Source organism: Microcebus murinus, chromosome 12, assembly GCF_040939455.1.
Source record: "Microcebus murinus isolate Inina chromosome 12, M.murinus_Inina_mat1.0, whole genome shotgun sequence".
In the NCBI taxonomy this organism is placed as follows: Eukaryota; Metazoa; Chordata; class Mammalia; order Primates; family Cheirogaleidae; genus Microcebus; species Microcebus murinus.
This window is the reverse complement of record NC_134115.1, coordinates 84989627-85005419: the sequence shown is the minus strand read 5'-3', so window position 1 is coordinate 85005419 and position 15793 is coordinate 84989627. Positions and strand designations below refer to the sequence as shown.

Below are 15793 nucleotides of genomic sequence, written 5' to 3'. Positions count from 1 at the left end.
CAGCCCCGCTTGCACAGGTGCCGCGAAGGGCAGAGCACTGCGGGGCGGAACTCCAGCACTGCATCCTCACTGCCCACAACAACGGGCACGTTGCCCGCTTCTGCTGGGTCATTCTTCGACAAACCACTACGGACCCTAAAGCGATACACGGAGCAATATGGCTAAAATAATCATTAGTGATAGCAGTTTGCCTAATTGCTAAACTAAAAACCACTACTAAATGTAAAAGTTCCAGAATCTACCAGTTGCGAGTGGCATTCACTGTGAGCAGTGGGTTTACAGGCTCTGGCCATCCACTCATTCACCCATTCCAAGAACAAGCCTGCATTTGAACATAAATCTTCCTCTATAAGTCCACTGTGTCCTCAGTATGGCTCTTGTTTCCTGGCCTGTGGGACAGGGTGTTGTGGCACAAGGCTGCCTGGGCCAAGTAGGAAGCAAGCACCCAGTACGCACCAGAATTTGGCGTGGTGGGCGAATTGGTCTGGTTGTTCTGCACAGCTGCCGCTACTGCGTGTGCAGCTGTCACAGCCGTCTTTGCAGCGTAGAGGTTGGCTTCTTCCTGAAACTTGCCAATATTCTTCTTGTACCTGATTCGTTTGTTGCCAAACCAATTGGATACCTACAAATTGCAGGGACATGGAAGTGAAGGGGAAGAGAGGTCAAAGAAAAAGTCAAACTTCCAATAATAACTGCTGCACACCAAGGGGATAACCAAGGGGATATCTTGAGAAGCACTCAATTCCTAGCCTGCAATCTCACATTCTATGGATAGTGTACAATGGTTTCAGGCGTTCATTTTCTCTTTTGGCAAACTTCTCACACTCTTTTGGAATAACACTGCTTCTTGGAGTTGACCACAGTAACATTTAAGTGGCTGGAAGCACTACTCATAAAAGATATCTAATTGGTATAGAAATAATCAGTCCCCCTTAAAAGTAACTGAAAAGCTAAAGGAAACATTTGTTAAGTTAGGTAAATAATAAATACTTGAGAATGAACAATTGATTCTTTTTGGGTCTGGAACAGATTTGGCAGCTGTAGAGTAGAATCATGTTTGGTCTGCTGAAAAGACTAACATCAATTAATAATGGATGAAAAATCCCTTTGTCTCCTGCCTTAGGAAACACTGTAAGCCTGCCAAGATGGCTGCTCAAGCTCTGCCAGTTAACATGTGGGAAGGTCACAACTTGAAAACTCAAGTAATTCCAATAAGGTCAAATGCAAATGCAGAGGAGCATCTCTGATTTCATCAGGTAGAATATATTTATTTCTTTTGCAAACTACTTATGATGTCAGCTGGTGTAAATGGAAGAGATTTCTAAAGAAGATCTTGGCAACAGGCAAATTTCATCACATTTCTTCAAGGCTCAGAGTTACATTAGGTGTTTAGGCACCTGTAGTTGAGCTGTATAAAGAAGCTAAAAGCCACAGGGCAATTTATAAGAGGGTATGCCTATTTCCCTATATAAAAGGGTCTGACCTCTCTTTTATTACAGTAATAGTTTTAACATACTTTTCAATAATTTCTTAATAATCTGTCAAAGGGGCATGTTGCTGCGATGTGAGGCTGGGTGGTCACTGTTCTACCCCAAAGATATTATTCCCTAACAGCTATTCAGGGGCCCTGAAGAAAAATAAGGAGTGGTATGTAGTTCAGAGCCTTCCAACTCAATTCCCACCACTGGGCACCCCTGTGGACCATCTCTGCCAAGTCTTTAATTGCTTTGGAACTAGAACTCTCATTCTTCAACCTATGGCACTCGTCCTTCCAGGAGACGCCAGAGAGCCCTGGCAAGAGAGCCACGTGAAGACGACGACGTTGGCCTTGCTGCTGCACACATGCTGTCCCATTCTGGGGGTCGCTGGTGCACACGCATGTGCAGGCATACTTGCTGAGGACCCGTGCAGCAACCACGAGCATAAGTTCACTAGGCAGAAACAAGCCAAAACCCACCAGGAAGTAAATATGCTACAGATCAGTGCTTCCTAGCTGTTTCTGTTCCACCATTTTTTTTTCTTTTTGCCCTGAAGGACTGTATGTATCCCTTATTTTCTTTATATCAAATATAGTGGCCGTAATAACTGTCATTTAATGAATCTCCTATGTGCTGAGCACTAGGCAGAGTCCCTTGCATACGTTTTTTCATTTAATCGTAACACTCTTAAGGGCTAGGTGGTTGATTGTGTGTGTGTGGGTGGGGGGCGGGGGGTTACACAGGAATCACACCTGTACCAAATCCATTGGCCTTTTTTTTCTCTCTCTTCGACTTGTGTGACCTCTCAGCAAGTGACTGATACTTGTAGTCACCACCCTCCTCCCTAGAGCAACTAGAGCTGGCTCTTTGCATGGTTTCCATGACATTATGCTCCTACTTCTCCTCTAATATCTGCCCCTGACACACTAGAATGGTGAGTCTGTGTGTGTGTTTTCTCTACGACCCAGCTCTTAGCCCTCTTCTTTCTCCTTGAGAACTTTATCCATATTCAAAATTTCAATTATCCTCTGTGTGGATGCCTTCCAGTTTTTCATCTCTACCCCCATCTTCTAGGAAGAATTCTATTAAATAGTTCTCAATTTTTAAGAGATTTCCACAAAAGTTCTGCCACAACCTCCAACTCAATAGGGCTAAGAGGGAACTCAGGTGTCCTCTAAATTGGTGCTCCTCTTCTGTTTTCTCCCTGTGTTCCTGGTATCTCTACCTCCAGAGACGAAGTACTCACTACCTCACCAAGTCCTTGATTGCATTGTTGGATAGTCCTAGTGGACACACAGTTCTTGTTATTCTGAACTACAATGTAGTGCCCCTTCCTTTCCATTCATTGGTCCTACTTTTGACATCTAAAATGTCACAATACTGGGCCCTCAAACTCAGCACTGAGGGAGCTAACCCTGTCCTACCATTGCCCTTCTCAGCCCTCTCTTCCTTAGGTCCATATGCTTGTGGCAGGTGCATAACTGTGTATGACGTGGCACTAGGAGGACGAGTCAGGAGAGCACACACGCAAGGAGGCCAAGCGGGCCGAGGCAGACAGAGTGGCAGGCGTGGAGAGGGCCGATACTGTGGAGCAGGATGGAGACAGACACTTGGGAGGGGTTTCTGTATCCTGGAAGTCAGCCTCAGGGACCATTAGGATCCACACCAGAAATATGTGATTCTAAAAACAGAAAAGTTCTGAATAAAGACTGAAAAAGAACCCTAAAGGTAACAGTCCTGATTATCCTTATTAAAGCAAGTTCTCTTCAATACCACCTCACCCTTCACGATGCACATTCTCGGGCCAGGAGGCAGCCCTGGAGCTGGCTTGCAAAAAGCCCCTTCAATATACAACATCACTCTAGCTTTTCTTAATAAGACTGTTTGGCCTTACAAAGAGTTAAATATTAAATATATCTATAGAGCAAAGGGGATAGTACTGGTTGAGAGGGAATTTGGTATTTCTTAAGCATAATTAATGAAAATTCCCTAACTCTGAATTTAGCAACAAAGGCCCATCTTAGAATTCTCTTCTTCTAAACAATTCTCTGTTGGATTCAGTACTTTGTAGTTAATATTACCTTGACAATCAGAGAAGCTATAATACATTAATGAAACCTAGCCTGGAAAATCAGATTACAGCTTTATTAACAGTTTCATAATTGAGGAATCTCTGTACCATGGAAGGTCTCATCTCTAGATATGTAAGAATCCTCTGTTTATGCATACCCCTGGACCAATCAAACAACAGTCATTACTAATAAAGGTTTATTTAATTCTCACAGTAAAATTTTAATATCACCAGCAGCCTGGGGAAGCTTTAGCAAGTGGATTTGCTTGACATCAGATCGTTTCTATTCTGCTAGTCCCAATACTTCTTAATCTTTAATATCAAGGCAATTAAAATTAATGGCCACTCATCCGAAGCTACTGTGGGCAGTGTTTCCTTGACATCAATTGTTTGATGGGATTACCTAGAGGTTAAACTAACAAGCAAGGTTTAATTGGAAGCAATGAAAGAAGCAGCGATCATACGTTATGTTTAACCTGCATAACCACATCTAAATGAATATCTAAAAATGTTAAACTATTTCTCAAATTAAAATATGCATGTCACATTCTGATATCACAGATCTGGGTATTGCAGCAATCAGCTATTAAGACCATACAGCTGCAACTGAGATCAGTGTAATTAATGTATCGATCGACACCTAAATTCAGTAATTTTTTTCCACCCTTTAAAAACAGATGGATACAATCAGTTGCAAAAGAACCCCTACACTCACCCAGTAAGGGGCACCAAAAGCTGCAGACCCATGCGGCCCCTCCTGCACAGTGCTCACAATAGGGCCAGGCTGCATGCACCACCGTGCACTAAGGAGGGCAGAGCTTGCTCCATCTCTGAACTGGAATGTTCTGTACATTGGTCCCAGAATAGAAACACAGGCAGGAAATTGGTGAAGGGAAAGGGAATACACCGTCCTGTGCTTCTCTTTTGAGCCACATATCAAGGATTCATGATTCTGGACTGTGCTGAAGGCGAAGGGCCAGGCAAGAATTTTAAGATCAATTAAAAATGAGAATAAAAGCACAAGTAGTCTCCTTTTTCTACTGATGTTCATTGTTATCAGCCCCCGGGCTGAGCCTCTAGTAATTAGGGGAGTGAATAGTGAACATTTTGCAGGCTGCTGATTTTCTGGAACCTTTCTGCAAGGCCAAGCAGCAGCCAGAAGAGCTTCCAGTCTCTCCCATGCACTGTGGCCATCCATTCCTTCTGGCTCCAGCTAAAGACTGCCAATTGCTTTTAAAAGTAAAAATGGTTTCCATGTAATACAATGACAACTAGACTCACTTTTTGTATGGCTTTTTTACCTTCTTCAAAAAGCTTTTCTTCATTATCATGCTTAGAATCTTTTGGACGCCGAGGCAGGTACGTCAGGTGTGGGCAGTATCATATAATGGTTAAGTGCTCTGGACTCAGAATTGGGTTTCAAGTTCACACTCTGCCATTTGCCAAGCTTAGTGACTCTGGCCAGGGCATTTTAGTTATCTTAGTGTCTCCTTTCATATAAAATGAGAATAATAATGTCTTCCTAACAGAATTGCTGGGTATGTTAATGACTTTGGCACATAGCATTTACACGATCCTTTTTAGCTATTACTATCACCCACGTTTTATCAATGAGGAAACAAGAAATCCAGATCACACCCAGGTTGCCCAAAGTGTGCACACTGCAAAGTGTGATGGATTCAGAATTCAACCCCAGGACTCCCTGTCAGCTTTTTGCTTTTTTTATAATGAGTTGGGAAATGCTTACTGAGCATCTGTTCTAGGTAATATTGTAGTAGGTATTATGAGGAGATGAAAAAAATAAACACCTGGCTTCTGCCTGCCTGGGCTTTACAATCAGGTTATAAAAGCAATGCAATACACTCAAAATAATAAGTAAAAATTACAGGACAGTGATCTCACACTGAGCTATATGGTACAGACTCTAAGTGCAACAGGGATTGGAGGAGGTGACATCCCAGCAGGTCTGGACAATCAGAAGAGACTTCCAAGGTATGGTGGGACTTGAACTGAACCTCAGCTTCAATTCAATTCACTTTCATAGTACTTCTATTGAAACTCCACATTTCAGAAGCAGAAACCTCCAGAAGCTCATGTTGACACAAACAAGTCAAAAATGTAAGCTGTTACTTCCCTCCCCTTGGACCATTCTAAGATCCCAGAGACTTTTATTCTCTTTTCTCTTAATCTCTATACCTTGTTTTCATAGGGAAAAAGAGAGGAGAAACCATTCTAAAGGAAAAGACAAAGAGAGAATCAAGGTTTCTAGAAGAGGTGACATCTGAGAAGTAAGGAACATTTTTATTGGGAAGGGGCAAGTCGTGAGACAGAGGAAGGCACTGGTGCCTGAGGAGGAGAAGAGCGAAGACAGAAGACAGTGGAAGGACCAGCAGGCTCCAGCTGAGGAAGAGGAGAAGCGATGGCTCACCGTCTTACTGCTGAGTGGAGGGGACAGCGCTGAAATGGAGCCTGAGATTGCAGAAGTACAGTGGGGAATGGGTCCCAGTGAGGCCACCTGAGGCCACATGAGGCAGCCCTCCCACCCAAGTGCTGCCCTCCCACCCACTGTCCAGTGTCAGTTAGCTACACACTTTTTGCTGGATTCTCCCTAAAGTAATTTTAAAAATCATGGACTCTCTCACACATTTTTTCTCCCTTGCACATTTTTTAAGTTGGCATCTACAATTTTTCATTGTAAGTCTATACAGTTATAAACAATGCTATTTCAGTATGTCATAAATGTTAACATTTTAAAATAAAACTGTAACACTATTCTTTAAAATGTATCCAACCAAATATAAATAGCACAGCGATTTGATACCCACTATCCATTTTAAAAATACATAAATTCATTCTTTAAGTCTAAAATTTTGTTTTTTTGTTCTTGAAAGTATATTTCTATTCCATTTCTCTCCCATATTATCCTAATGCCATATATTTTGATGCTCTACAAAAGAAATATAGGGAAATTGAAATTGTTTTTACTTCCTATAGTTATAATGTTCTACATGTTTCATATTTCCTTCTGGATTAAGCTACCATTAATTAGTCTAAAATTGATCAAAGTGATACAAATACTTATTTTGATAAATAAAAATACTTTGACCATCAAAAGTAAGGTTTTATCATATGTGCATTTCTTAATCAAAGGGGTGGGGAGATTATACAGCGCTGATCAAAGGAGGTTTGGTTGTCACCAATTTCATACTATATCCCTTTTTGGGCACTCAGAGGTCCTCACACTTTGGGGCAATGGACTTTAGGTTACTGGGAGGGAATACCCCTTTCTTTGATAAAGTCGGAGAAGGGGAGGTGGGAAAATAAAAACAGACAAAATGCTTCCATCGCAGTAACTTCCTGAGCAGATGGATTTTAGGAAGGAGTACACATATGCATAAGGAAAGCAGGCCATCGAAAACCATAAAACCATGCTTGAGTCCCCTTTGGAAAAAGCTTTAGCTATTTTGTGAAGCATGTGTACCCTCGTTTGCAGGCTGCTGCCTTAAGTGATCCCGCTAATTCTGGTTACAATTTAACTTCTCTGTGTGAGCACAGCATGGGAACCCCTCACTGGGTATGCCTGAAGAAGACCTTCAGCTGTAAAAATGGGGTCGCTTGGGCAACCACTTCCATGTGTCACAATGACCTTTTGCAGCTAGACAGAGAACAAATTAGCTCTAGGAAATAAAAAACATTGTGAGTAAAGAAATAAACCTAAGTTGCAGGGGTAAGGGGGTGGTAGATACTGTTTACTCATTATCTAGCACAATCCTTATGGAGAATAAGCCAGCAAACACATACTCTTTGCCCAGGATTACTAAAAATTTATCTTTAAGAAATATTTAGAGGTACATGTACAAAGATATTCACTAGAGTTCTACTTATAATAGCAAAAAAAAACCCCCTAAATTTATAGCACATCTGTATAATGGAATACACTCACTGACAAAAGTTCATGTTGAGGGGAAATATTTATTGACATGGGGGAAATATTCATAATAGACTGGAAAGAGAAGAAAGGGGCACTTTTTTCTCTTCCTACAACATGAGCATTTTTTTGTTGATAAAATTATTTACACATGGACACACAAATGTACATATCTACACATACCACGCATGCACAGGAAAAAAGTACTAATATGTGAGTGACTATCATTTATAGTAGGTTTAGAATTTCTATTTTTATAATTTTTGTGTTTTCAAGTATCATCCAAATTGTCTTCATATAAGCAAGTATTAGGGGTTTTTAAGTTAGAAAAATATACTTTTAAATAAATAAACAAAAAAATCACTGAGAAGCCATCTAACAATCTTTATGAGTTTAGGTGCCAGGCCTGTGCTGGGCTCCAGAGCTGCCACAGTAGCTCCAACCTGTCCCTGTACTCTATCTGGAGGACATGGTTGGCAAGTTTGAGAATTCTTAAAATAATTATATTCAAAGCCATTAAAACTTCCCACACAGCTTTGCATTTAAGAAAAATTCCATTTAAAAAATGAAAGGCAAATCCATCTACGAAGTTTCTGCAGTCACTGAAAGCCAATTTATTAATTAATTAGCTTTAATTGTATTTTACATTTCACATTTTATCACTACATTTATTTATTATGTTAATAACAACATTAAATAAAAGAAAAATTATTCTTTAAAGGCAATCTTCAAGAGGCAGAGTGAAGAACTTTACAGTTCATCCTCAGTGTTGCTTCCTTCCATAAACTGCATCGGGGAAAGGATATGCACTTGTTTAGAAAGGAAGCAGCTGACACTAAAACATCACTGAAATTAGCAAACTGAAAATTTATGAAGCACAAATCTTAGAAAAATTAGCCATTGTGTTTTCTCATGTTTACTTGCAATGCATACTTTATGTACTGTGCCTAATTAAATGTAACAGATCATGAAATGTCACAATGCTAAGTCGTGTATAATGGAACATGGCAGCATATTTACATGGTTAACAATTTTACCTCTAACAAATAGTTTCTCCTTAATCAATATGTGTTAATCTCCACTATGTGATTCAATTTGAAATAAGGGATGGAGGCCAGATACTGCTCAATTTTTAAACTTGATGTTAACAACTCTAAATCTCACTCTCCTCCTCTTCCTCCTGAGGTCCACATTTAGTAGTTTCTGTAAGGACAGAAAGGGTGGGCACACTGTGGATGACCACACTGTGCACGTTCCCCTGAGAACCCAGAGGACAGCTGGGTAAACAATCTGGAGAGCCAAAAAGACCCGTGTATGAACCCCAGCTTTGCAACATCCTGCCTGTGTTACCTTAGGCAAGTCATGTCATCTACGGTTCTCCTCTCCTAGGATAATGACACCTTCTTCCCATGGGGCTGTCGTGAATATTAAATGAAGCAGCACATTAAATGCACAGGGCTGTTCATTGGATGTACTAGGCACCCAAAGAATGTTAGTTCTCCCTTTTCTTAAAACAAATAAGCAACAACAACAAAAAAACCCCTCTGAAGGCCCATGGCGCATATGCTACACTTGCTTTCTACAGTAACTGAGATCAGGTCACTGTTTTCAAAGGAGCTTCAGATTCTGGGAAGGCCAGTCCATGCTCCCAGCGCTGGTGGGGTATTGGCAAACGGGAATAGGCAGCAGTGAGAGAAGGGAAAGGAGGTGTCCCCCTGCATGGCTGAGCATAATACACTTCCTTCCAGAAAGGGCATCACCCTGACCAAGAGCTCCTATCAGCCACGTACCTGCTGGGCTACCTGTTCTGCACCAGTACCTGCCAGCAATACCCACCCCTCCTCACCCCTGCCTCAACATAGCTGTTCAGCAGGACAACACAATGGACCCAGAGTTTGTAGGAAACTTAGCCACTGTACCTATATCTAAACAGTGGCTATTTATGGAGAGTTCATTATGAGACAGCTAAGTACCAGGAACTTCTATGCATTATCTCATTTAACTCCTTACTAATGCAAAAATTGAGGTCAGAAAGTTTATGTAACTTGCCTGAGGTTACATAGCCTTTTCCATTATGTCTTACCTAATAAAATGTGTTTTTCCATAACATTCTTAATAAAAACTTTAAAAATTATTCTTTATTCAATTTTATTTCTTTTCCATTGTATTAAGTGGTGAGAGCTACAGAAGTATAGTCTACCTTTTCAGTGCAAAATATCTCAGCTGCTTTATGGTTAAAATGTGAGCTAGCCCAAGAATCTAACCTATTTAAAACATTTTTTTCTTTTAAGAAAATAAGCTCCAAATTTATAACAACTGACTTGAAAACCAACTTTTGAAACATATCCTACTGCTAATGGGAGAACTGAACAAATCGAAATTCAGTTTCCATAGTATTTGAAATAATTTAGAAAGATTCACTTGTCAAGTACAGTATTTTTTTTTATTTGAGGCTGTGAAAAATTTTATTGCCATAATGTGCTGACACCCTCACAGTTTGGCTTTGCCCTTTCTACTCTATGCATGATAGACTGATAACTGCTCGTGACATTCACAAAGAGACTCATCTGCAAAAGTATATAAAACATCAGCCTTGCAGCCGCAGTACGTAGAAAATGGATAACACCATTCAATTTCCCTAAAACACACGCTGAGGGGGTGCCCCTATGTTACCACAAACAACATTTTCAGGTAAAGATTTTTTCCCTTTAAAATTATTTCTCTCATTTAAAAAAAAAACAAACTGTGTTAGGTATACAACTCAATAGTTGTCCTTCATAGGCTCCATGAAAAGCCTCTGACAGATTTCAAAACGCTGACATATAGCTGTGGAACTGCCTCCCATCAGCTACACTGGAAGGTGGAGCCATCTCTCAGACCACTCACCAGTACTCCAGAATCAAAACTCAAGAACACTCTCAATAATAATGGGCCAGATTTCTTGTCCTGGGAAGTTTCATGTAAATCTAATCTCTGTAAATATAAATCTCAAAATCTATTCAATGTTCTATGTAAAGAAATCTTATACTCAAGCTGCTTAAGAGAAACTTCTATTTATTCAAACACCACTCCCTACCAAATATGCATTACGATTTTCTTTTCTTTTTAAAAGTCCATAAAAATCTCACTGAATTTATTTTAAATAGATATACTTATCCTCAAAAGGTGTACTACCCTTTCATTATATATAATTAATTCTCACCAAAAATGAATCACATGTACTTTGGGAGCAAAAAATACACCAAGGGTAGTTCTATCATAGACCTATGTTTATGGAGCCTGGGAAAATTTTGGGGTGGGGTGGAAGAGACCAGCACACTAGTTTGCCAACAATCAGAGCCTCTGCTCCTTTCCTCCCTCCCTCCCTTTCTTTCTTTCTCTCTCTCTTTCTTTTCTTTTCATGACAGGGTCTTGCTTTGTTTCCTGGGCTACAGTGTAGTGGCATTGTCATAGTTCACTGCAGCCTCAAACTTCTGGGCTCCAGTGATCCTGCTGTCTTAGCCTCCCAAGTAGCTGGGACTACAGGTGCGCGATGCCCGGCTAATTTTTCTACTTTTAGTAGAGATGAGGTCTTGCTCTTGCTCAGGCTGGTCTAGAACTCCTGGCCTCAAGCAATCCTGCCTCAGCTTCCCAGAGTGCTAGGATTATAGGCATGAAGCCACCATGCCAGTCTCCCTCTTTCTTTTGGATCCTTTACAAGGCTCTGGTATGCCCAGCAAGAAAATGTTGGTTGGTTGAATGGATGACAACTAGCATTTATTGAGCACTCATGCTATGTCAGGTCTGGGTGATTTTTCTGTACCTTCCTACACTGAATATATAGTTATATGGAGTTAAAGTCCCAGTTTCTCAAAATACATGATATGAATGGACAGCACTACTGCCTATGTGGGACACAATGAACTAAGTTGAGTGCTGATGAAGAATCTGGTGTATCTGCATGGCAATGATCTAACTACATATCTTCAGTAAAAGAGAAGGAAGACTTCCTGGGCTAGACTTCTCTCCCTTAACCTTCTACCCTTTCACCTGCCAAGGTCCCAGTGGGGGTAACAAAGTTAGTCCCTTTTACCTCCTTTCACTTCTGGCCTCTAAGCTTTGCTAGGGCAAAGCACAAGCCCAGGCTACTGGCTGGTGTTGGCAATGATTCTACTTTTTGACACATCTCTGGCCAGATCATCCATTCCACACACATTTAATAAGTGCCTGGCAAGCACTGTGTTCCCTCAAAGCAGTCCCTCTTTCCATTGCCTTCGACTTCCCAAATCCATCTTACCTTCACCTTCATGTCCATGATCATGTGTTCTCTTATAATAACAACACTGGTAAACATTTATATACGGCTTCGTAAGCGCCAAGCGCTAGTCTAAGAACTCCACATATATTATCTCATTAAGTCCTTATTACAATCCAATGAAGTAGGTTCTATTATTTTCTCTATTTTGCAGATGAGAACATTGAGACACAAAGAATTTAAATAACTTGCCCAAAGACACAGAACAAGTAAATGGTGGAGCAAGCACTTGAACAGAGGTGGCTTGATTCCAGAACACATGCTCATCTATTTCATACTCTCCTTTGGGATTCCCTACCCACACTGAAAAAAACATGTCTGCTTCATTCCATTTCTAAAAATTCAACCTACAAACACAGGTATGACTCATGATCTAAGCACAATGTTTCTTGCTATACTCTATAATAGCAAAAGGCTGAAAATACAAATATCTGCCACTTAACAAGCCTGGTTAATCAACTATGGCACCGCCATACAATGGAACATCATGTAGCTACTACTTAGGATGAGATGGATCTGTGAACTGATATGGAAAATCTTACAAGATATATTGTTAAGTTAAAAAAATTTTTTTAAAAGGGGTAGTGTCTAGAGTATGGCTCAGTATGAATATCTGGAAAGAACAGGTATATTAAGAAATATTTTAGGAAGAATACATAAGGCACTGTTAATAGCTTTTGGGGAGTGGGACTAAGAGTCTAGAAGAGAAGGGAAGACTTCTGAAAGAACCCACCCTTGGTTTTGTTGAGCTCTACTGTAGTTTTTAAAAATTTCATTAATTTCTACACTTATCTTTATTATTTCCTTCCTTCTACTTTTTTTGGTTTAATTTACTGTCCTTTAATATCTGGAAGGACATTAAACTAATATATTAGCTCACTGATTTTCAGTCTTACACATTTATACACATATGCTCATACTATATATAAATAGATACAGTATATACATATATGCAAATATATATATAGATAATATATGTATTTAAAGCTGTAAATTTCTTTCTAAGCATGGCATTAGCTACATCTCATGAGGTTTAGTATATTGCATTTTCATTATCAGTTAGTTAAAATATTTTCCAATTTCCATTGTGATTTCTTCATTAACCCCAGGGGTTGTTAAACATATTGCTTATTTCCAAACATATGGAAATTTTCTACTTACCTGTATTTTATTTTCTAGTTATCTGTTTTTGATTTCTAGTTTAATTCCACTGCAGCCAGAAAACACATTCTATATTTTAAAATGTTTAAAATTTATTGAAAGGTGTTTTATGGCTCAGAACATAGTCAAACTTTCTGAAAGTGCTAGAAAAGAACATGCATTCTGTAGTTTGTAAGATATAGCATTCTGTATGTGTCCATTAGGTCAAGTTTGCTAGTTGTGGTATTTAAATCTTCTATAGCTGTGCTACTCAAAGGTATGGTTCCAGAACCATCAGCATCAGCATTCATCTGGAAGCTTCAAATTGTCAGGCCTACTGCAGATCCTGTGAATCAGACCCTCTGGGAAAGGGGCCAGAAGCCTGTATTCTAATAGCTATCCAGATCATTCTCATGTATGTAAGAGTTTGCGAAGCACTGTCCTATGCCCTTACTGATTTTTGTGCGTGTGTGTGTGCATATGCATGCACATATGCCTGCTTGTTCAGTTACAGAAAGGTGTGAAAATCTCCTACAGTGATTTTGGATTCGTTTATTTTTCTTTGAAATTCTGTAAGTTTTTGCTTTATGTTTTTTGAGCTAATGTTATTAGGTGCACATAAATATAGAATTACTACAGTGTCATCACAATTTACTGTCCCCTCTTTATCTCCAGTAAATTTTTTGCCTTGAAGTATTCATTATCTGATATTATTAGATTAACATCAATTTTCTTTTGGTTACTGTTTGTATGTTACATTTTTTCATACTGTAATTCTCATTCTTTCTGTGTCCTTATATTGTAAATGTGTCTCTTATAGAACACATAATAAAGTTTCATTTCTGTATCCTGACTATGTTTGCCTAGTACACATGAAAATACACAATTCATTTATATTAATGTGAATATTGACATATTTAGGTATAAAACTATCATCTTACTGTAACCAGCTCTATGAACAAATTTCAATGACCCCTATTTGTTTTTTTAACAATCCTCTCTCTTAACTAACTACTTGACCTTTTGAGTTATTTCCCAGAAATGGTAGATTTTTGCTAAGACAAAGGAGCTGAGAATCTGAAGGCCCCTGGGCAGACTTCCTGATGCTGAGATTCAGCAACCCCACAACCTGCCCCAACCCACCCACTGGGTTCTTAATTTTGTTTATTGTATTTTTTGGTTCCTGGCCCCTCCTTTAAAAGCCTAAAATCTCCTTTAGTGGAGAGATGGATTTGAGGCAGCTTCTCAGACAAGATGACTATCATATTAAAAAATTCCTTTCTTCCTTGGCAATCCTCATTGTCTCAATAATTAGATCTTTGTGCAACAAGCAACTGTACCTAGGCCAAAACCCTCTTGTGGTTTTGACAACATTACTAAGTATTTTCTATTTGTCCCACTTAACTATGTACTTTTTCGTCTCCTTTCTTGCCTTCGTTTAGATTGCTTATTTAAAAAAAAAATTGTTGCATGTTTCCCTCTTTATTAACTTGAAAGCCATATACTCTTTTAAATTCTTTAAGTGACTACCCTAGAGATTACATGTTCCTGACTATCCAAGTCTAACATTATTTGGTACTTTTTCATTAATTGGTACTTTCCTGGAAAATCTAAGAGCCTTAGAACACTTACCCTACCCTCATAATTTGCAAGGCCTTATCATTGTCTATTTTAATTCTATACATATTGTAAATAAAATAAGACATTATTATTATTTTAAACAATCACTATTCATTTAGATTCGCATACATATTTACCCTTTTTTTTGCTTTTCCACTCCTTCCTGCATCTCCCACCCTCTATCTGGAATCTTTTTATTTCTGTCTGAAGAACACCTTTTTTGTATTTCTTTTAGAGAGAAAATGGGAAAAATTCTTTCAGTTTTTGACTAGAAATATTTTTATTTCACCTCCACTATCAAAGGACATTTTTGATTCATCTCTTTAAAGATATCATTTCACTGTATTATGTATGGCTTTATTGTTTCAGTTAAGAAATCAGTGGTCAGTGTAATTGTTGTGGTATTTTTAAAAATTTTTTTGAAGGTAATCTTATTTTTTCCTCTGGCTACTTTTGTTTTAACTGTGTTTAGTGACGATTTCTATTTATTCTATTTAGGGACTGTAGATGTTCATGAATCTAGGGCTTAGAATTTGCCATTAGTTTTGGAAACTTTATAGATATATTTAAAATATTGCTTTTGACTCATTCTCAGATTTGCTTAATTACATTTATATTAGACTTTCTTACTGTATTCTCCATGTCTCCTACTTTTTCTCTCTCCTGATTTTTCTACCCTATTGTTTATTCTTCAGTATGTTTATTTTGTATTTCATCTCCCAGTTCACCAATTCTCTCTCCCTTCAACTATGTCTAATCTGCTTTCAAACCCATCCACTGGGTTCTTAATTTTGGTTATTGTATTTTTTGGTTCTAAAATTTCCATTCGACCCTTTGTTATGGTTTCCAGTTCCCTGACAAAATTCTCCCTTCTGACTTTTCCCCCCTTAAATATATTAAGCATAGTTTTTTACAGTTCTTATCAGATTCTTTTATTTCCTAGATCTCCCTGAGTCTGTTTCTACTGTCTATTGTTTCTGCTGGTTTCTGTACACACTGTCATGTCTTCTTATGTATCTGTTTTTTTCTGATTGCATGCCTAATGTTTTATTTGCTTTGTTTATAAAAACAACTTAGTCTAGAATGATGCTATCTTTCTCCACAAAAAAATTTTATATTTGCTTTCTCCAGACACCTATGAATAATAGCAATCCAATTTCAAGGATTGAGGTATTCTGAAGGAGAATAGCAGAGAAGGAGAATAGCCTACTTCCAATGCACTTTTGCTGCTAAAATGTAGTCCTAGCAGTCTAAATTCTAAC

The 15793-nt window shown here is 38.8% G+C and overlaps 1 protein-coding gene across 3 annotated transcripts in view; it reads right to left on the bottom strand.

Moving 5' to 3' along the window:
- PBX3 (PBX homeobox 3) overlaps positions 1-15793 on the bottom strand; it is a 213763-nt gene that overhangs the window by 5929 nt on the left and 192041 nt on the right. For all 3 annotated transcript variants that reach the window (XM_012771919.2, XM_012771923.3, XM_012771920.3), the window contains exon 6: positions 457-622. In XM_012771919.2, the coding sequence (XP_012627373.1) occupies positions 457-622 (166 nt within the window). The remainder of the gene's footprint in view (positions 1-456; positions 623-15793) is intronic.